Source organism: Dicentrarchus labrax, unplaced genomic scaffold (genome assembly GCF_905237075.1).
Source record: "Dicentrarchus labrax unplaced genomic scaffold, dlabrax2021, whole genome shotgun sequence".
In the NCBI taxonomy this organism is placed as follows: domain Eukaryota; kingdom Metazoa; phylum Chordata; class Actinopteri; family Moronidae; genus Dicentrarchus; species Dicentrarchus labrax.
The window spans coordinates 12,392,850-12,414,945 of record NW_026136711.1 but is presented as its reverse complement, the minus strand read 5'-3'; the positions used below and the strand labels follow the sequence as shown (position 1 = coordinate 12,414,945).

The 22,096-nt window shown below is 40.8% G+C and overlaps 1 protein-coding gene and 2 non-coding genes across 3 annotated transcripts; all 3 read left to right on the top strand.

The window, feature by feature from the left end:
* Positions 1 to 1,833: 1,833 nt before the first annotated feature.
* Positions 1,834 to 17,417, top strand: LOC127372321 (G-protein coupled receptor 22-like). The gene is made up of 2 exons (XM_051415893.1): positions 1,834 to 2,139; positions 13,857 to 17,417. Exon 2 carries the CDS (start codon positions 13,968 to 13,970, stop codon positions 15,495 to 15,497), a length of 1,530 nt encoding a protein of 509 aa, XP_051271853.1. The 5' UTR covers positions 1,834 to 2,139; positions 13,857 to 13,967; the 3' UTR covers positions 15,498 to 17,417.
* Positions 17,418 to 19,019: 1,602 nt separating this feature from the next.
* trnaf-gaa (transfer RNA phenylalanine (anticodon GAA)) lies at positions 19,020 to 19,092 on the top strand. Its single transcript has one exon. It is a non-coding gene; the product is annotated as a tRNA-Phe (tRNA).
* Positions 19,093 to 21,818: 2,726 nt separating this feature from the next.
* trnaf-gaa (transfer RNA phenylalanine (anticodon GAA)) lies at positions 21,819 to 21,891 on the top strand. The gene has a single exon. It is a non-coding gene; the product is annotated as a tRNA-Phe (tRNA).
* The last annotated feature ends 205 nt before the right edge of the window (positions 21,892 to 22,096 follow it).

Sequence of the window (22,096 nt, the reverse complement as noted above, 5' to 3'; positions counted from 1 at the left end):
ATACTGAGAGAGAGATGATGGTTTCAGCTGGTGGCAGAAGTACCACTTTAGCCATCTTTTCTTGGAAGGTGGGACAGATTTGAACCAAATTGGCTGTCTGATATATCGTGAAAAAGATATGTCTGAGGTATTGATTCAGTGGGTCAAGAGTCAGAGAATAACTGTGGTCCTTCTCCCTGTTTTATCATTTGCTGGTTTCTTCTCTTTTTGTCTCAATTCTTTGTCTAGAGAAAATATTATGACCAGAAGAAATAGAAGGGGTAACAGTGGTCATTTCTAAATCAGTCCATGCTTACATGAAATACAATAAATGCCCCACATAATATCAGCTGGTTATTGTTTACTGAAGTGTTGTGGGATATGGGTGTTTAAATGTAATGTAATGAATCATTGGATAATTACAACATCTTGCTATTTTGTATTGGCATTGCATCAATTAAATTACATCTGTGTAGCACACCCACATGCAAACACAACTTAAAAGTGAACACTGGTCATGTGCTATTTCTTTGACTGCTCTGAATTGAGTCATGAGGTACATGCTGACTGTCTCGCTTTAAACTACATTTGTTATGGTTCACAGTATTCCTAAATAGCACTATTTGACTGTATTGAATTGTAGACATAGAATTGTCTGCTTCATTGCCAATCTGTTGATAATGTCATGTAGATGCTCCAACTGAAAATATCAAACTAGGCATTGCTGCTGTCCCGCTTGACCTAGAAGCTTGAGCTCAAATTTATTTATATATATATATATATATATATATATATATATATATATATATATATATATATATATGTGTGTGTGTGTGTGTGTATGTATGTATATTCTGTGGTCATTACAAGGCACACAGTCTGGTCCAAATGTAAACAGAAGGGTCACCACACCACCAACAAAACTAGACACAAGACTGGGAGCTGCTATCACTCCCAAATGAATTGACAGCTCTTTTTAAACAGAAACACAAAAAGTATTGACCGGAGATGTTATTGGTTTGTTTGCTCACAGCAGGGAAACAGACCTATAGGCCTAATCACAGTGATGAAAAGTTGAGAAACATTCAAAATGTAGATTTTTATTACTTATTACTAGTACTTTACAGATTTAGCACTGTACATCTATAACACTCCTCTAACATGTCGAGTCTAGAGCTGCACGATATGGTGAAAACATCCCAATACAATATTTGACACACGGAAATAGTGTGGCAATTTTCTCTTTTGCAACACATTTAATTTTCAGTGAAAACCATAATCATGATGAAATGTTTTTTGGGGTCTGTACCAAACTAACATGTTTTCTTGAAACTGGAGTTCTGGGGAACAAGGTCTGTAGCCCAGGGCATCTTTTCAGAACAACAGTACTTCATTATAATGCTGTTTGGTCGCACATTGTAAAAAAATTAAGCTTCTGTGATTTGGATATTGCACGTGGCCATGATGCGATTTCGATAATATTTTGATTAACTTTTTAAGAGATCAAAACTGAACCAGATATAATATTTTTTTTATTCCACACATTCTTCTTCCTTGCAAAAACATTGTGCCTACATTTCCCAAGATGCAACTTGAAGTACCTTGCGTTAGGCTTGCCTCGAGCAGAGGAGTGGGCTACGGACGTCTGGTAAACTAATTTCTTTCCAACTCCCCAGATTTCTCCAGACCCAGCTGATGCAGACTCAAGTGACATCACTTGAGGTAATTTATCAGATTGTGTGCAGCTCCCTCTGGAGTGGCCTTTATATATAACCAAGCCCTGTAAACAGAGCTACCTTCTAATAATACGAATATTCATTCAGCCCACAAAAAAAAAAGTTCCACCTCAAAGACAAAGACCCCCATCCTTAAACCTTCGATGTGAATGACCTTGATAGTAGATGTGGCCCCTCCCTCCTCCTTCAGTCAGTCACTGTAATCATCCAGCAGGAGCTTGATCTGTGCCCGCGGGCACTGCAGCAGTCCGTCCGTCCGTCCGTCAGTCCGTCCCACTGAGCTGTGTTGTTGTCAGTGGCCCCTGGTGGAGCTGCTGCTGCTGAGCATGTGCTCGTCTGCTGCTCAGCAGGACAGAGGGGACGCTTCCCATCAGCACACAGGCTGCGGGCATGGATCGCTGAGCGCACTGCTCCGACATAAGAGGTAAGCGTGCAGTTTGCTTCATTAATAACAATATATTAATAATAATAATAATGGATTTTAAAATCTGTAATATATATATATATTGTGTGCAGCTGTTTATCTGATAAAGGCATTTTAGTGTAACAATGTGCAGCCGCTTGGAAAGCACGCATGTAGCCAGTCCTGTCCAACAATAACATAAATTGCCAATTAAAAAAGGCAGTTCTTTCATTCTGTATGACAAGAGCGGGCACTTACATTTCACACATTAAAATGCCTTTTTAACTTTTGAAAAATGAACTTTTACAAAGCGTTTTTTTTTTAATCCAGTTGTAACCGTTCGTATGGACATTTAACAAAAATCTTTATGAACAGCAAACTCTGTTGGTAATGCATATTACATCCAACTTTATGTGTGTATTTGGCACGAGGTTGGGCACTTTCATTCCCCCCGTGCAGTGCCTAGCGCACCGCTTCGTGTGCTGTTCTGAAATATCGATTTAGCAGAGGAATCTGGGTTTTATTAGAATCCACGGGCTGCATGTGGGAGTAGGTGCTTGACACAGTTATACGGGCTCTGAGGCTGTGTATTTCTCCCACGCTCCTGAGGGAGTCCTCACTGCAGCCCGCTGAAAATCTTGCATACTGTACATCAAAGTGTGGTTGTCTGTTTGGATGCTGTGTGTGTTTGCCATGTTTTGCATTTGTGTTTTGTTGCGTGTGCCAACAGCCAAGGGGGCAAACATGCCTTTAAATATATTCAAAATGTCATAAACCACTCGTACTGTTATTCTCATCTTATTGCTTAATTATGGTTCCACCTCCCTCTCCGAAGTATTTTAGGGAGAAATCAACAAGCCTAAATAGAACTTCAATTAAATAGTTAAACCCCTTAATCTTTAAGTCAGTATATTTAAGACTTGTCATTGATCTGTTAAACAATTACTCAATTATTTTATACACATTGGACCTTAATATGAAATATTTTTTTGTATTTTGTTCCCTGCAGGTCTGTTTTTGATTTAGGTGTTTGAATCATCTAAATAATGTTAAAAGCGAAATGATAAGAAATATCTGGTTCCAGTTTCTCAGCTGTGTTTACTGGCTTCTTAGTGTTTAGTGATTGCAATTTTTTTACTGTCTTCTGTTATTTTTTTAAGATAAGATAAGATGTTCCTTAATTGATCCCCTGGAGAAGCACAGCAGCAGGGGAAATGTAGTACAAATAGACCAAATTATTAATCTAGAAAATAATTGGCAGGTAAATTGATAATGAAAATGATTGTTACACAATGTGCACTGAGTATCAAAGCCAGAGTTGTGTTTTGTAAACAGTTCGGGGGGGTTAGACAGGCCAATAAGACAATCTGTATCCATTAGAGTTTTGTCATATGGGGCAATATGCTGCTCAGCATTTCAGACCTGCACTCAGAATGGAATAGCTAAGATTCTCACACGATCCACACACTGTATCACGCAGTTTCTCTCTGGCTCTTCATCACGAGCAACATTTTTTTTTCTCCATTTAAGAACAAAAAGGCTAAAGAGAGAGATGTACATGGGGACAACACTGTACACACTGTAAAAGTGAAACTAAATGCAGTAAGACCCTGCAGGCGACATGAGGAGTAACAGAGAGAAGAGGGGTTTGGTTGCAAGAGTGTGGAGGTGGAGGAAGGCAAAAAGAAACAGGGAGAAGTCTTGATAAAAGCGTTTGGGTCTGAGCTGTGTCTCTGCCACGCTGTCCCTGTGTTCTGCTGTGGACGGCTTTGATTGTGAACATGAAGGAGGGAAACCAAATCCTGCTGGACTCATGAAGGCAGGACGTGTGTCTGTGTGTGTGTCAATACATCACAGTCCCCTCTCTGTCTTGCCGCTGCCAGCTCACGCACAAATAGATATTGTCTTGTAATTGCCTCTTTCTGCAGTTAAGTAACCTCATCATTTTAAGTGGCTTTCTGTTCAGCATGTGTCAGTTTCAACGCACACCTCTCTATCTCTTTCTTTTCCACTCTCTTTTCTTTTCTCTGCTTTTTCCTCAAGGTTAGGTTTCCAATGGTTGGCTATTTCAGGTCCATATTTCTGCTCAGCAATAAATAATTCAGGCAACAGGACAACACAAAGGCCCTCAGTGAGAGCCTGGATGCTTTGCTCAAACCTGAATTGCCCATCTACCATTTGGAGAATCTGTCTGAATAATGGATCTGTTTCCCAATACCAAGTGTATTCTGCTCAATGACTGAGATGTGCACTCACTGTGTGCGCAAGTTATCTCTCAGATTTCTATTTGGTAGTCATTTAACATATATTAAAGATGAACCTCCTGAAGATTTTTTGCTTGATTTTGCTCTCCTTCATATTTTCCTTTAAAGCACTCTCTGTATTTCTCCATATTTCATGCCGTCCTTCTTGCTTTTTGCAGCTGCCCCTCAGCTCCATTGTGAAATGAGCCAAAATATTTACGACTTGGACTGAAATGATAATTGGATTTCTGCACACAAAGTATGGATACAGCTTTAACAATAGCCACAATTAAGGGCTGTAAAAATCCTGGACAGAGCCTCAATAAACCAATCAGGGTGAAGCAGAACCCTGACCCTGCTCGTGCCCTTGTAGTGTTAACACAGCGTTGAGGCCTGAGACAGTGTGTGGATGCTGTGTCTGTGTATTTGATTGTGTTGATAATGTGACATACAATATTGTACATGTACAACTTCTCTTCTCATTGAACAAAGTTTTGAATTGCATCCAATATTTTGGTGGACATGAGCAGTTAAAGTCAAGCAGACATGTGATTTCTCTTCACTTTTCTTGTGAAGAAATATAAACTATAATGACAGTGCAGCTGTTGTGCAAATTTTTCTATTTTTCAAAAGAGGATAAAGCCATTTTTGGACATATTTGTGGAAACAGCATCTAAGCTTCAAACCTCTGGGTGGGCGCTTCCCGTGGCAGCAGCTGACATTTAGGATCAAGTTTTTTCTACATGTATATTTAAGACATCTGTCCTTTTACAACATTCAGCATTGGGAGGACACATTGTGGTATTTGTTTTGCATTTCACTCCTCAAAGTGGAAGCAAGGTTGCTAACATTCGCACTGATTCCCAGTAGACTTTACTTTTTATGTCAACACCTGCCTGAATTTTCATTTCAGTTTGTCTTAAAGCCACCAGAAAAATAAAATGCTCCACATATCACAGTGATATGCCTCTAATAAACACAACGGGATGACCAGATTATGGACACAAGAACACAATACCTCAGTTCATCGTAATAATGAAACGGTCTGCAACCCGAGGCTTACATGATCTTACACTGCAATGCAATCCAGCACCACAAACTATGATCCAATCAGATGACCCCATAGATTATTACAATGTTAAATCCAAATCAATGATAGTGTATGCATATTATTGTGTCTGCCAATAAGGGATCAGCTTACATTTCTACATTGAGTAAACTTATAACTGTATGTACGTGCAATCACATTTCACTGTTTTTGTGTACATGTAATCATGTATAAAATTGGCATACTGGCATTATATTGCCATTTATTTACATTTACAATGTCCGTAACACTTAACATGATCATACCAATCTTGAACATGGTAAACATAACGTCACTGTAGTGGTTGTCTGTACATTTGAAGGTCAAAGTCATGCCCCGAGTTGGCGTGTTAAAGCCAGACAACCAGCTGGAAATCCGATTCAGTGGAGAATTCTGTATTCAATTTGTATTTGTTTTGCAGAGAAAATAATCCCTAACATGTACAACCCTGTAATACACTCCTGACTTTCATCCTCTCTGTATTCATCTAAAGCTACAAGACCACTTAGACTCAGCAGGTGCCCTGTTGTACAACTGTGTGTGTGTTTGTGTAACAATGTAGATGTGTGTGTCTCGTTCTCCCGGGCCGACTGTGCTGAGGATGAGCAATGGCCTGCAAGTGTTTTGCTCTGACATGACATTTTGTCTCCATCATGGCGCGGTGACTGGAGAGAGCGTTCAAATCACAGCTTGATGTCTCAATAGGGAGTCTATTTACACGCACACATGCTGGTGGGTGTTTATTGTATAGAGGGAGTATACATGCTCTGTGTCCTCTTGTTGACTCCAGCCTTTCTGTCCTGTCGTTACTCACACTGCAGACACTCCCAGACTTGAAAGCTGTTGTTTCTATTATTGTGCACTGCTTTGTCCTAAGTAATGTGTTGTTCATGTGAGTCAATGCACTTTCAAACTTTGAGGTGACACTGTCATGACAAGTGATTGAAGCTGTATTTTAGGCCAAAAGGGGGAATGATCAGACAACACCAGACACTAAAGGAAGATCTTTTTTTATAACTCTCCTACTGTAGTGATTGCAAAAACCCCCCAAAAGTGTCTGTAATGTGATTACCATCTTTTTGCGTGTATATTAGAATAAAATATGATTATTAAATGCCCGCATGGATCATTCGCTTTTTTTCTGTCCTGCCACCACAGTGATGTCTGACTCTGTCAACAGCTTCATACTTTCCTCGTAGCTTCCCTCTGTTGAGTTGACGGTCTGATTAGATTTTCAGGCACCTTGATTTATAACTTTGCATCTTAATGAAGAAAAACTGATTCACTTCAAACTGCTATAACCCTGTGAAGCTTTAAAATATGAGTTCATGTCAATAGCCATGTGTTATGTGAAGACAAATATGTGGATATGCTTGCTGATAAATTTGTTGTTAGCTAATAAGACTTATTAATATTACAGTGAGAATGTAAATTAATAGAGACTAACATCCTGATAAGTGGAGATAAAAATAATGGAAAATCCATATAAAACCTTATTTTAATCTAAACCTAACATTATTGAAGGACGTGTTGTTGTCTAGACTAGTTGCATTGTTAGCGGTGGGGCTCCAGGGATGTAGGTTGTTCCATCACTTTGGTCCAGGCTGAAATATTTAACCAACTATTGGATCGACTGAAGCATTTGGTACAGGTATTCATATCACCTTATGAATATACTGTAATAACTTTACTGGAAGTAACCTGTCTTTTTAACTAGCGGCATCATCAGCTCCTATTTTTATTTCGTCCAATACTTTGGTTTAACTGCAGAACTAATTACATTTCCCATCAGCCTCAGCTGTAATTTAGTGCTCATAAGCAAATGTTAGCATGCTAACATGCTAAACTAAGATGCTGAACATGGTAAACTTTATACCTGCTTAAAGCATTGCCGTGCCTAAGTACAATCTCAGAGATGCTAGCATGGCTGTTAGTTTTGTTACATCATTTATTACTTTTTTACATTACAGTGATCTGGTTTTCAGTCAGTGGCGTCTGGTTCTGTTTATGTTGACACTTGAAGCAAAAGAGTAAATCCAACACATGTTGATTTGAATTAATCATGATCTTTTTGTAGTGTGGTTGATAAAAAATTAAATTTTTCATACAAATCACCCTACATTCAAATGCATTTACCATTAATATTCATGTACTTTTATTCTGCATTCCTGTCTTCTCACTATGTATCATTTTGACAACCTGTTACATCAGTTTGTCTCACAGGAAAAGCAAGATTATCTTCAGTGCTGTTCTTCTTTTTAATCTTTGTGCTGCTGCTTCTGGGAAAAGCTGATGTGACTATAGCTGTTCAATTATACATGCTCTACAGTCTCTTGTCACATATTTTCTGGCTTCCTACACGGGAGGGGAAAAGGTTATGGAGCATCACTTAGATCTGTGTGGAAAGTGGTAGCTCTCGATGTGGTGTACCCTCTTGCTGAGTCTTTGATGCACCTGAAAGTGAAAAATTATCCATTTTATTCTTAGATTTGTCCCTGGTGTTCAGGAGTTGTTTCGTGATGAAGTGTTGTAATTAAAATGTTTATTGCACTTTTCCTCAACCTGCATTGATTTTTTACGTTCCTTAGAATCACCTTCCTCAACCCTCAGGGACAAGACCTAAATTGTTGCATTCAAGAAGCCAATAGTGTTAGGTAGAAATTGCTCTTCTTTATTGTAAAGGATTTCTCCTTGTGTGGACGTTGAACACTGGTGTAAAATGCAAATTTTTGCTTGTTATGTCTGTTATCAAAACATATTTAGCCTCTAAATTGCTGAAAGGTTTTCAACTTAATTATCTGAGGAACGTTGGCATTAAACAAGATCACAAAACAACAAAACACTCATCCGTAAACAGGTGGCATAAGAAGAAACCTATTCCACATATAAATAGAGCAAAGTGAGATCAGACAATAGACAGCTCATCCCAGCTCAATCAAAAACAAAGGATTATGATTTGGACCAAGATGTGATGTCAAGTGCTGTGCAGAATCAAATGAATACATTTACAAGTTGCATATGATGATGTGTACATTTTTGCATTTTTCCGTGACCAAGAATCAAATCAGTTTATTATCAAACAACAAAATGTGCTCAGAAGCGAAAGGTAGACCTACAGCAGATATAATGCTTGTGTTGCAGGGTTCACAGTATACTTCCTGGTTAAAGCAGCAATTTGTAATTTTGGGAAATACTATTATTTGCCTTTTAGCCAAAAGTTAGATTAGAAAACACTCTCATGTCTTAAAAAATATAAATATGAAGCTGGAGCCAGCAGACTCTTAGCTTAGCTTAGCATAAAGGCTTGAATCGGGGGAAACAGCTACCTGGCTCTGTACAAAGGTAGGAAAATCCACCTACCTGTAAAGCTAAATAATCACCACGTTATATCATGTTCAAGTTCCAGTATTATGGCTAAGCTGAGCTAACTGGATGCTTGCCAGAGCTTACCACTTAAGAGAGTGCCGTCAGTTCTTTCAGCTAACTCCCTTAAATAAAGCAAATAAGTGTGTTTAACTGTCAAAGTATTTATTTAACCTCAGGCTCAAAGAAGGCTCTGACTTAAGGATTCAAACTGGAAACATAAGATCCCAGGTCAATTCACCTGACACAACTTGATATTCAGTTTTCAATGAAAATGTGATATTGCTCTCACATTCAGACTCATTATAGTCAGAGGGTAAAGGGAAAAGGTATTGCTGAGACGGTGTTACCACTGATTAAATGCTTCACCTCAATGTGACTTTTTGCTGGCTCTCAGCATGTCAGGGTCTAAGTGAGATTATTGCCTTCTGCAAATGGTCACACACACAGTCACAGAGAGCACTCCCTGGTGAGCATCTTCCACTCGCAGGCGACTTAATTAGGAAGCCATCTTAAGAAATGCACCTGGCTTCACACTCCCCTGCCTCTGACTCACAGCTAGTTATCTGGAATAGTGCTGCTGCTCTCTGACCAGGTTTTATCTGGATTCAGACATGAACAGTGCCTTACAACTAACCTGAAAAGACCTTGAGGTCACACAAATTCAGGCTGTGTAAAGAGAGAGAAATGTGATACAGTGCAAGGTCAGTGGCCAGCAGTAGCTCAGTCTGTAGGGACTTGGCTGGGCACCGGAGGGTCACTGGTTCAAGTCCAGCATGGACCACAATATGGAGTGTGGACTGGTAGCTAGAGAGGTGCCAGGTCCACCTCCTGTGGCCCTTGAGTAAGGCAGCTAACTTCTCCCAGAGTGCCGCTACCTGGCAGCGCATCACTCCACTGTCTCTCGACATTTGCATATCTATAAGTCCGTGCATGTGCATGATTGTATTTTAGGCCTGTGTGTTTAAAACAAATAGTGATTAATAAAGTGTGTGTGTAGTCAAAGCATGACCTTTATTTAAAGAGAGGTACATTCAGAAAACCAAGTAATTGTTCCTCGTAGAAAAGTGACCCTTACAAAGATTGTACTGTATAAAAACCATAACACCCTGAAAGTAGAGCACACAAACTCAATACAGCCAAACCACAAATCTGTATATTATGGGAAAAACCTGTGTTTCAACCAGAGCTCCATTCTCCATCAGCTGCTGTGCCACTCTACGACCAGATTGCTTTTCCACTGTGATTTTAAGATTGGCAATATCTGTCCACGTGCTAAGCATCTAACCTGTGCAGTCATCATGCAGCTTTTCACTCAGGCAATCATGAGCAGTCTTTTGGGACTGAAGCTGTCTGTTGGGAACTGGAGGAAACCAGGAAACCAGCAGCAGTTAGGGGAAGGCTGATGTAATGCTGATGTTTTAAAAAAAAAAAGATTTGCCACCTCTGCTCCCTGGGACATCTTGTTTACCAGTGCTGCTGGCTCGCTGTTCTTTTCTACTTCCTTCCCTCACAATTTCTTTAATCTGTTTCAGCTCTCCAGCAGGCGTTTCAGATATCCCACTTCGAGGTGATGCAGTCCCCTTTTTTAAATAAGAATCCACTACTTTTCTACTTTTCCATTTCTCCTCAAACCCCCTCTTTGTAGCTTTATCTTCACCCCTTCCAGCCTCTGGTTGCAATCACACAGTCTCCTCACAATCAGACCAGCTGGAAACCTCCAACGTGAGTCGAACAAAGTGGCTGCAGGGCTGCACTCAAGCACACCTTCAATTCTTCACTGGCTGTTTTTCTGACCCTCTGTTTTTTTCCACTTTGCTTTCCCCAGTGTCTCCTTACATTCCCGTGAGATTGTCTCTTACAGTTTCAAACTAAACCATACATCTACATCTGCCAACTGCTTCCTCACTAACTTAGGCAGTGCTGTAGGAACTTGTTTCCATAAATTGTGTAATTTGCTTATGTTACTGGAAATAGTTTAAAGAAGAGTGCTGTTGATCTTGGGGGACTTCCATTTCCTCCCACATCCTGCTGTTTACAGTGCTCAGGGAGAACAGGAACACAAGAAAGTCAACAGACGGGCAGACATTAAAGTAAAGATTGTTAGACGTAATATTCAATACATTAGTAGTAGAAGGTTGTATCATTGCACTTTCATTTTGACGTTTGACTCACAACTCAACAGACCATTGATGTGCAGCAGTATGTGATTTTTTTTCCATGGGAACACATTTCAAGCTCTCTGTTTTGTAGTTAAGGGGAGTTTTAACTCTACCTTCTCACTGCATGGTGTCACCAAAGAGCTCGCTGACACACACTTTAATACTATGGCACCTGTGTCCTCATTAATCTAGACCCTCGTACTGTCGTTGCCGTGGCAACAGAAACCCGGGAGAAAATGAGTCCATCACTCAACTGGATGCCTTGTTGCCAGAGTGGAGTTGTGCAGAGGTTGATAGTTGAGAGTTGATTTGTTGTGTTGTTTGTTTCCTGTGCTTTTGACTTGCAGGGTCGTCATCAAATGTTTTAAACATGACGCTGGTGCTGGGAGTTTCACCTTGTGATGAATGTAAAGGAAAGGAAGCTGTGATTTTAATCATTCAATTGATTTCCCGCAGGTGCAATCAGTAGCCACCACCTTCTAATCAATGACGAGCGACTGTGTTTAACACACTGCCTTTAATCTTGTGGTTGTCAATAAAACAGTGAGATGCTATCTGTGTCCACATGAGTACCCACAGGCTGACTCTCATAGCTACAACTGACAACTATAGTAAAAGTTATCAGTGACCTGCAGCTGCAGCACTGAATAACTGATCAACAGTTCTTCAAGATTTTATGTGAATTAAAGCAACATGTGTAAGAGATGTGATGTCGTAAATATAGACAGCAGTACACATGCATGTGTTATGATCACATTGTTTATGATTAAAAACTATCAAATCAACAACTTTGTTAACACAGCCAAACATCAAGCAGCGCAGCAACACGAGACATAGCAAGCCAGTTAATATTACAGACTAGATGACCGTCTGCAGCTCACCGTCTGCAGCTCACCGTCTGCCTGCAGCCTTTTATTTCACAAGGCTCTCGACAACAACTAAAAGGCAGTCCCAGATTTACTCTTGTCTGGCGGCCTCCTGCTCGTTCACTCTCTCCTTTTTTCTTCTTTACTTCCTCCATTGTCGTCTTTGGTGTCTTTGTCTCTGCTGTTTGCTATGTCAAAGCTGCTGAGCCCAGTTACATTGCCCGCTTACCTGGCTCTGGTTCTGGCACGACGCTGGCGCTGCTGTCTATCGACCTTTCCTGTTCCATAGTTGGTGGTGTAGTTGGTGAAACTGGATCAACTATCGAAAAGTGTCACGCTCTCCGACCTGGAGCCAACAGTCACATAGTGCGAGAACAGTCGTATGCACCATTCAGCCTATTACAACTCTACAACTGAAAAGTGACATAATGTTGTTTTAAACTACAGTTTCTATTATATATGCAAGAATTATGCCTTTAACTAGAGAGCTTGGAGGTTCAAAGGTTCCAAACTTCAAAAATATGCCAACCATAACCTCTAAATATCACCAATATACACAGTATTCATTGTTTTATCAGCACACAAACAGATATGAAAATGCAAATTTGTGGTTTAACAAGGAGGCGTGTAGAGTAACTATTTCTTGACCAACAACACTGATGTTATAGTGAAGTTTATGGTCAAGCAGTGGAGAGGTGCATGTATGTGGGGCAGAGAGATAAAGAAATACTTACAGCATGTACAGTAACTCCCCCTAAAACCACCAGTGATCTTTGTCACAGCACAGCTTGAGGGTAGGACAAAGAGGAGAGGACCACACATGACCATGACGTGTGGTAACAAAGAAAATGCACACCAAGAAAAGACGAACCCAAACAACAAACCATATACCCAGGAAGAGAGAGACACTGACTGACTCCTCCAGCGTATATATCGGAGGAGCAGCAGGTGCTAATTATTCCTTCCTAAAAGGGAAAGACAGCCCAAACACCTAGTCAAGGGGCTGTCACATTGTGTTTTTTGTTGGTGTTTGTATTTTTATTTGAGCATTAGAAGTGCTGGTAGACATGTATTTATTAATCACCTGGAAATAAGAATGTTTTTGTTACCGTAGAATGAGATATTTCTCTTCCATGGAGGCTGTCATGATGAACGGTATGTTTCTACCGTAGTTCATAATGGATAAACCAAACACTGGCTCTAATTGGGCTGTTCGCTTGTTTCTCCATCACACTTGGAAGTTGGACTTTAAATTGTTTTGGTTGTTTTTTAAGTTGTTTTATTTAAAAATGCCAGTTTGATGTATCTATTTTCACCTGAATCTCCCTGAAATCTGCATTATGATTAATTTACACCTTTGGTTCATTCTGCAGCTATTCCTTGAAGTGCTTCCATGGTATATTTAAGTGAAATAACTCTTCAGATGTGAGTTAATTAAAAGTTAAAGTTAATTAACTTAAGTAGTCATCACTTTAACCTTTCAACACTTAATAAATATACTTCTATGGCAGTTGGGGTATTTTAAATAAATTATGTGGTCTGCTACAGCTGGCAGAGCGGAGATCATAACCAATTTTGTGTAAGTTGCTGAATGTGTTGTTTTTACTGATCCAATGAGAGGGCAGTTGATTGCCTGTGGGTCTGATTACTTAGCTTCCATTCCCCTGAGCTCCAGTACACATTAGTGATGGCCTTTTGTGGTGGCCTGTGGTTCTGACAGCTTGTGTGCAGGTCTCTCTCTGTGCTGAGCCAAAATCGTAATCAGAGACACTGAACAGAGACAGATTGAAAGCTGGATTGATGCATAATGCAGCACCTGTTCAATCTGCAGACGCTGGGTTGATATATGCATATTTAGAGATAGATAGATAGAGAGATAGAGAGATAGATAGATTTTTTTTGTGACTTCTCATTCAAAGTTATATTAAAATGTCTGACGTGCTCTGAGAGATGTGTTTTGATTTTCTCCTCCACACTTAATTTCTTATCTGTCTGGATTGTGTTCTTGTCTCCACAGCGCTGTCAACAAGCTGTTATTTGTCCCTGCATCATGGAGGCTCAGCCTGGTGCATCATGGGAGTTCATCAATGGCGTGACAGATACAATATATGAGGGCTGAGAGGTCGTCATGGAGACTGACAGCTACACCCCAGGCCCAGACACCACAGACTGGGCTGGGACGGTGGCCGGCCTGGAGGGAATGGGAGTCCTTCAGGAGGAGGGAGGAGTGGACCCGGCATCCTGGTACATGCCATACTCACTGGGTTTCCAGGTGTCGCTCACTGCCTTCCTCATGCTGGAGCTGGTGTTGGGTTTCAGCAGCAACCTGACGGTGCTGGTGCTCTACTGCTCTCAATCCAATTTAGTGGACTCGGTGAGCAATATGGTGACTGTCAATCTGCATGTGCTGGATGTGGTGGTGTGTGTGCTGTGTCTGCCCCTCACTCTGGTGGTTGTGCTGCTGCCTCCAGGACCAAATCTGGCCCTGCTCTGCTGCTTCCATGAGGCCTGTGTCACCTTTGCCAGCATAGCCACAGCCATCAACATCCTAGTTATCAGCTTGGACCGATATGATATCTCAGTACGGCCGGCCAACAGACTGCTGACCACACGTAGAGCGTCGCTGCTCCTGGCTGCTGTTTGGGTCACCTCGGTGGCTGTGTTTTTTATCCCATTCTTGGAGGTGCAGTGGTTCAGTGGAGAAGGAGCAGAGGAGAGGGGGCAGGTGACACCCTTGTCCTCACGTGGTAACAGTGCAACAGTGGTGCCAGCATGGCGTAACCGGACACTGCTCTGTGTTGGCGGACAGGGCTACCACACAGGCCTTGGTATGTATTACCATCTTATCCTGCAGGTACCGATCTTCTTCACCACTGTGGCTGTCATGCTATTTACCTACTCCAGAATACTGAGGGCTTTAAACATCCGCATTGGCTCCCACATAAAGAAGAGCCAGCGGTTCAGGGGCCCCTCCTGCAGGGGGCGCCACAAGAAACAGAAAAAAAAGAAGGCAGGTGTCAGAATAAATGATGGTGGGGAGGGAGGAGGGGAGCAATGCACCACAGATGGTACCAAACAGCTCAGCCACCCTCCTCTCATCCCTTCCCCAACCCCTACCCCCACAGCTACCTCCCCCCCTGCCCTGTCCTCTTCCGCCCCACTCGTCACCTCTGACACGGGCGCTGCAACCCCCATGCCCGCTACCATGGGCGTCCAGGCCTCCGTATCGGCCATCATTGCTCTGAGGAGGGCAGTGCGACGACACAGGGATCGGCGAGAGCGACAGAGGCGGGTGTTCAGGATGTCCCTCATCATTATCACCACCTTCTTGGGCTGTTGGGCTCCCCTCTCTGTGACCAACTTGCTAATCCTGGGCCTAGGCCCCAGCGACACCCTGGTCAGCCTGCGCCTCTGGTTCTTAGCTCTGGCCTACGGTACCACCGTCTCCCACCCTCTGCTTTATGCCTTCACCAGACAGAAGCTGCGCCGTGCCCTTCGGGCCAAGGTTAAGAAGAGGGTGGTGTCTCTGCTCCAGGTAGACCCCTCTCCGGGGGGCACCGTCATACACAACTCCTGGGTGGAGAACAGAAAAACCAGCCGGCAGGTGCGGCTGGAAGCAAGCGAAGGTACTGACCGCTGCCTGGCAGAGGTCCTGTGAGACTGACACACGTGGGCCCTCCTAGTATAATTAAAAACGGGAATACAGACACAGGTGTGTTCCATTATAAGACTCAGTGGTGTGTGAAGCCGGTGTATGAAATGTGAAAAACACATTTCCTCCTCTGGGAGATGTTTAACGTAACCATGCCATTGCTAAACACATCTAATGTTCACCTCAGGCAGCAGTGGGAGCAGGATGCTGTCGTCACTGTGGTGTGCACAGCCTCTGGAGCTGAAGAAAATCATACGACAACATACAAGTGTAATTTGCACTCTGTTAAATAGTGATGTCTGTTTACATATGGAGTTGTATGATTGAGCGTTCTCATAGGGGTGCTTACTTAACTGCTCTCAAGAATGTGTTTAGCAAGCAGATAATCTGATCTGCCACCCGCTCAATTGCTCCAAGGCAGCTTTAAAGAAATGTTGATAGACTTCCAACAGACACAATAACTTCTCAAAACCTCCTTAAATGTATTTAATATCGTCTCTGCCTTAATTCTGCTCTGAAAGTTCTGCTAGATTGTATTTTGAACAAAAAGGGGAATATGTCGGACACTTGTATGATGGTGAGATGTAGATGTGTCCGGGTTTTGGAGGGAAGGTCCACAGAGCAAGGAACAAGTCAGAGCACAATTAAAGGCTAGTGTGAAATATTAAATGCAGTTTTGCTTTAGCTTAAGTAGTTATTAAACGTCTACGTTACAGTGTTTATAAAATCTTGCAAAACTCCTTCATATAAATGCAACTCTCTTGCTCCCCAATTTGTATAAAATGGTGTAATATCTTATTGATGTTTTGCATATACTGCTGGGAGAAGGTGAGCGCATTGTTTAAAGGTGTAGTTTGACTAAGGAAAAGACTCATTTGCTTTCTTTCAGATAATTTTATGTAAAGATTGATCCTGATTTGACATTGTGACCTCACAAAACATGTTTTTGGCCCTAACTCAAGAATGTTTGACAATATTTTACAACTAAGATGCTAAACAATGCTATGCTAAGATAAGCTTACCGGACTCTTGACTATATATTTAGCGAATGGAGATGTGAGTGGTAGCTCAATTATTATTATCTAACTCTCGCAAGTAAGTAAATCAGTCTCTTTCTCAAAATATCTTAAAACTATTATAACTGGCTATGCTGAAGCAGCTAATTTGGATGACACTGTAAAATGGAAGTGACAGACAAAATAACGAGAACACCTTTCAATATAATGCAGTCCAGTACACTACATCACATAATAACTACAATCTCAAAAATAATCGTCATGTTCAATCAACGCCTCTCTGACAGTTTCTCAACAAAAAACCTGCAGCCTCATGAAATATAGTATTCACTGCAGGTCTACTGTTTTTGGACTGCATTATATTTAAGACGTCCCTGACATTCAGTTTGGGATTTTGGTATGTTAAAAGCATGCGGTTCTCTTTTGAAATAACATCTGTGTACATACTGTAAATACTGACCAGATTCTCTACAGTAAAAGTCACTTGGTCTGTATGTGATTATAGACTGACTTTTAGAGGAATGTTTCAGTTGCAGCTGGCTCGTGGTGTCAGCACCCAGACATCTGGTCCCGTGGGTCAACTCAACAGGCAAACACAAGGGAGTAATTGTGACTACACATTGGTGGGACTATTAACAAAACTAGAGTTTGCTGTTGACTTTGTACTTCCTTGTTTGTTCACTGATCTGATGCTGCACTCACACTGGGACTCATTTCAGAGGCCATGTGTTTTCTCACACACACAGTCGATGTGTTCTTGAATGTAAACATGTGAAAAAAAGATATGAATTATACTGTAATTACACCAAGGATATGCTGTCTTTAAAGGTTTTCTTCATGGTGTTGTTTTTATGTGAATGTGTCACTTTGCAATGTTGAATTATATCAATAAATATGAAATGCTGAGGTATGTATTTGCTGCCTTTGTTCTGTGCTCTTGTCTGCATGCATTCCTGCAAGCTGTCTGCTGTGAGTGTGTTGAATGAAAAAGAAGTTCTGTAGGCTATATCATATACAGAAAAATACAAAGTATAAAGGCTGCAATAATATTTCTGAGCAAAAAGCCTGAGGCCAGGGGTTCCCAGGCTTTATCTGACTAAAAAGCCCTGGCCTCAGGTTTAGCTGTGATAATTGCATTTTTCCTCATGAAGTATTTGACTTGCGATGAAACCTGCTGTGAGGGGAACAACAAGAGGACAATGTACAGCACTGTCCATATAGCTCACATGATAATTCCCTCTGTACTTGAAGGGACATATAGTGATACACTGCTGAGCTAAAGAACAGCAAGTCCTCCTGGACACAACCACACATTGTTGCATTGAATAAACAGTTATTGGGTTTGTGGTTTGTGTTGAACAGAGACTGCATTTTGCATATGATGTACTGTTTGTGCACTTAGAACAATCAGAAAGCAGCCAATAATATAGTGAGTAGGTGGTGCAATTTTTATGTGTTAATTTTAGCATTGTCTTGTCACTGTTGGTATGGTAAAACAAACTTCACTGCTTGCTGATGAGAACACATCCTCTGCTGTTTCAGTGGGTGCACCCATGTTCAGTATGGGTGCCCTCAGTAGGCACAGAGCACCTACAGTAGCCTACCTGGCACTGTTTATGTATCATGCTCCTCCCAGTGAGCTATACTGTACCACTAGGTGAAAAGCTGCCAGCACGCTGTTTAAAAACTTTGCGTGGGCTTTGTGTTGCGTGGGAGGGAGGCGCAACAGACCTCTGCAGTATGGGAAAAAGAAGGTCATCTATGTGGGATGAAGCCTGCAGGACAAAGTAATTCTGCAACTCAAGCCTAGCGAAAACAGCCTCTTCTACTTTTGATTATGTGTACATTTTAATATATTTCTTGTCAGGATCAAATGACATTTAAATACCAATCGCAGTTTTCGTAAAAAAAACATATGATGATATGATATATCATTTATTTGAAGGGGAACCTCTGCTGTTATAATGTGACATTACACTTTACGCCAGCCTAGACTGAGTGTGAGGTTCGAGCCCGGGTTCCGGCAGTGAAAGGGCTGTTGTTTAATGTTTAGGCAACATAAGTGACTGACATGCTTTAGGATACAAAAGGAAGTAAGACAGAGACATAAAGTGCTTGTCTTTTGTCTTTTCGTATGAATTTACTGAGAATTATATTATATTATTATTACACTTAAATAACTCAGGTGGAGGCAAACTACCCACATATTCAGGAAAAAACAAAAAATGTCTACTCATGTGATGTTAGTTTGCCTAATGTTTTACACTATAGTGAAATTGTTCTTTTTGTGAATGTAGCCTGAAGGATTTGCAGCATTCATTCATATCTTTAGGGACATTAAATATTATTGGAAAATACTACTTCCCGTAAGAGTTTTAACTGGCTATTGATTTATTATTGTTTTCATTTAGTAAAAAAAAAAAAAAAAAAAAATTATACTTTTACGATATATGTGAGCACAAGGGGGCCCTCTGCGGTTATCATGTGACATTACGTCTCTTTTTGCATAGCAGCCGAAATAGCTCAGTTGGGAGAGCGTTAGACTGAAGATCTAAAGGTCCCTGGTTCGATCCCGGGTTTCGGCAGGAAACGGGCTTCTTCTTTTCATGATACTTCTAAGTGAGGTTTGTGTTTTTTAAATCGTCCTTTCTTTCTGAGGAAACACACCAGTGCTTAAATTTGAGAAATGACAGACAAGTTTAAAGATAAGCGAACACAACTTTAAAAGAGGTTTACGTCGTCTCTGTGCAGCGTATTTATCAAAGATTTAACTGACAAGTGACACTTTATGCTTAACGTCAGCAAAACGTGGATAACATCAAGGTATTTTGTTCCATAGCATTCCGGTTTATATAAAACCAGTCAAGACTGTAAATGAACATACAGTGAACTAAATGGAAAGAGAATATAGAGCACTAAGCTGGAAGGACACACGTGCAGAGTCAGTGTTATTGACGAAACCGTGGAACCAGCATCCTGCCACAAGCATTACGAGATAAGTACAAGATGCACTGGGTGAGTGAGTTCATGTGAGGTATTTGCTGAAAGAACTGGTTTTACATGAGTTTGAAGAACTGATGTAGTAAGCAAAAATGTTTTACGGCTGAATATCACTCAGGCAAACACACACACACACACACACACACACACACACACACACACACACACACACAGACACACACACACACAACTACCAACTCAGTGATTTGCAGCCTCTGGTCAAAATCTCACCTGATGTTCAAAACTAGAAGTCAGTGAAGACCTGAAGCAGAAAGCACATTTAGACACAGAGCTACGTGTGGGCCTAACCTTGAGCCCGAAAAACTTGCATGCTGGTGCCAAGATTTGATTGTTGACTCACTATCAATAGAAAAACTGACTAATCAGTCAGGAAGAAGATGAAGAACCATGTGGAGGTTACCAGAGAAGACCCCCTAACCCCCTCCCTTTGTAAATGTTATTGAGTCTGAAGAAATGTTATAAGTCTATCAGAGATAAAGTTTACATTCTGTAAGTAATAACTTTTTTACAATTTGATTAAAATGCAATAAACAACTTCAGATAAACTTTAAACATTGTGTTGTTGCCATGAATATATATTAAAATACAAATACTCTGTTTGCATTCTTTGTATGGCTTATGTATGTATAGTAGTATGCTGATTTTAGGACAATAATACGTTTAAAAGTGAAATGGTAGAAGAATACATGTATTGAAAAGAAGCGGGAAACACCCAGCGTGAGGCAAACAGCATGCTGATAATGTACAGTACTGTAGGAGCTCATATGATGATTCACATCCAGCTGCGGATGTGAACTCTCAGCGCTCTGCCAAACAACCAGACATTGTTATGATAAATTGTATCACTGTTGGAATTTCATCAGCTCAGACTGCTACACATTTCAGTAGTTAGTGAAAATGTCCACAAATATAGGGTCTCTGCCTGCAGTTCAACATCTGCCACTCATGCTGTAGCATCATCTGACCTCTTCCATCCCGGGCTCCCTGCTCCACTGCCATCTGGCCAAATGTACTGGCAGCATCTGCGACATATTCTGTCCAGTTTCTGCCAGTCTTTTCTCAACCAGACGACACCCCGAGGTTTTAACTTTAAGTTTTGAGCATCCTAACTTGCACCAGTAGGGCTCAAGGCTAAATCTAATGGATGTTTACAATAGATGTTTTAGGTCATAACATATAAAGGTCACCTTCATTTTCACTTCCAAATGGGTTTTATTGTTAATTGTTATTCTTAAACACATGTACCTGTTTAAAACCAATGCTGCTGTTTCTTGGACTCCATTATAAAGCTGTAGTGTCACTGTGTGCTAATATCTCAGCAGTGAAGCTGGTGAATATCACCCAAATGATAGACAGATGACTCTCTTCTCTGTTTTAGCTTTTGTGACTACATGATGTCCTTTATGTGTCAGTGTGAGTATACTTTATTGTCTCTGTTGTCACATCAGATTTTTACAGCTTTTTCTCTTCTTAGTAATAAATGTGCTTAATTTGCACTGAACCCTGGCTGCACTGCCCAGCAGCACTTTATCATGGCTACCAAATGGTTTCAGATTTTAACAAACTGATACATCTTTTTTTATTTGGTTGTTTGCTGTAACTGTTGTGATTAATGACCTATTTCTTGTTTGTGTTCTTACCCTCCCTCTTCTCTAAATCAAATTTCCCTTCGAGGGACAATAATGATCTGATCCTGATTGTAAACATTTACCACATTTTAGCCAACCTGTTTTTAATTTAAACCTTTGGTAACCCCCGTCCTGATTTAAGTGTTAGTTGTTGTATTTAATGAATTAAATGACAATTAAATTAACTGAAACCTCGACCAAGAGTTCATCATCATCATGTGTGAATTTGTGTGCAGCACACTAGGTTCTGTATTGCTGCATTTTAAACACACTACTCCTCATGAAAGCCAACCTAAATCTATAAGGTAAAGTGTGTGTGTGAATGTACATTCATATGTATTTTGTAAAAACCTTAACTTTAAAAGTAACAGTAGGCTACTATCAGCATGTTTGGCCTACACCACACTATAGGTTATATATTATAGGTTTTTTAGGTATATTATAGGCATAGGCCATTTGCATCTTCTATGAAACAATTCTTTAGACACTGTTAATTATTAATGAGGGGAAATAATGAAAGCATTCCCTTTAAATCTCTCAATAGTGCCTGTGATGTTCTATGCTAGCCTGCCCTCTGGTGGGCACACCGACAAAATGCTGAGACAAATACAAGAGAGACATCTGCCGTTATAGCTCGACATTATAGTGACACCTATACGCAAGCCGAAATAGCTCAGTTGGGAGAGCGTTAGACTGAAGATCTAAAGGTCCCTGGTTCGATCCCGGGTTTCGGCAGTGGACGGGCAGCTTTTGAGTTCACGGACAACGTATGTGATGCTTTGGGAAATAAATGGAATGAAAGTACTTCGTGGTTGGTTAGAAGAATATCCACTGTAAACTGGCTAGGTTTACTGAGAAACGTATTCTGTTGTACTACACTTAATAGATAACTGAGATGGAAGCAAACTACCCGTAACACACAAAATGTGCAGTTACTTGG

Excerpts from the sequence above, each read along its gene's own strand:
- LOC127372321 (XM_051415893.1), top strand. The coding sequence starts at position 13,968 with ATGGAGACTGACAGCTACACCCCAGGCCCAGACACCACAGACTGGGCT.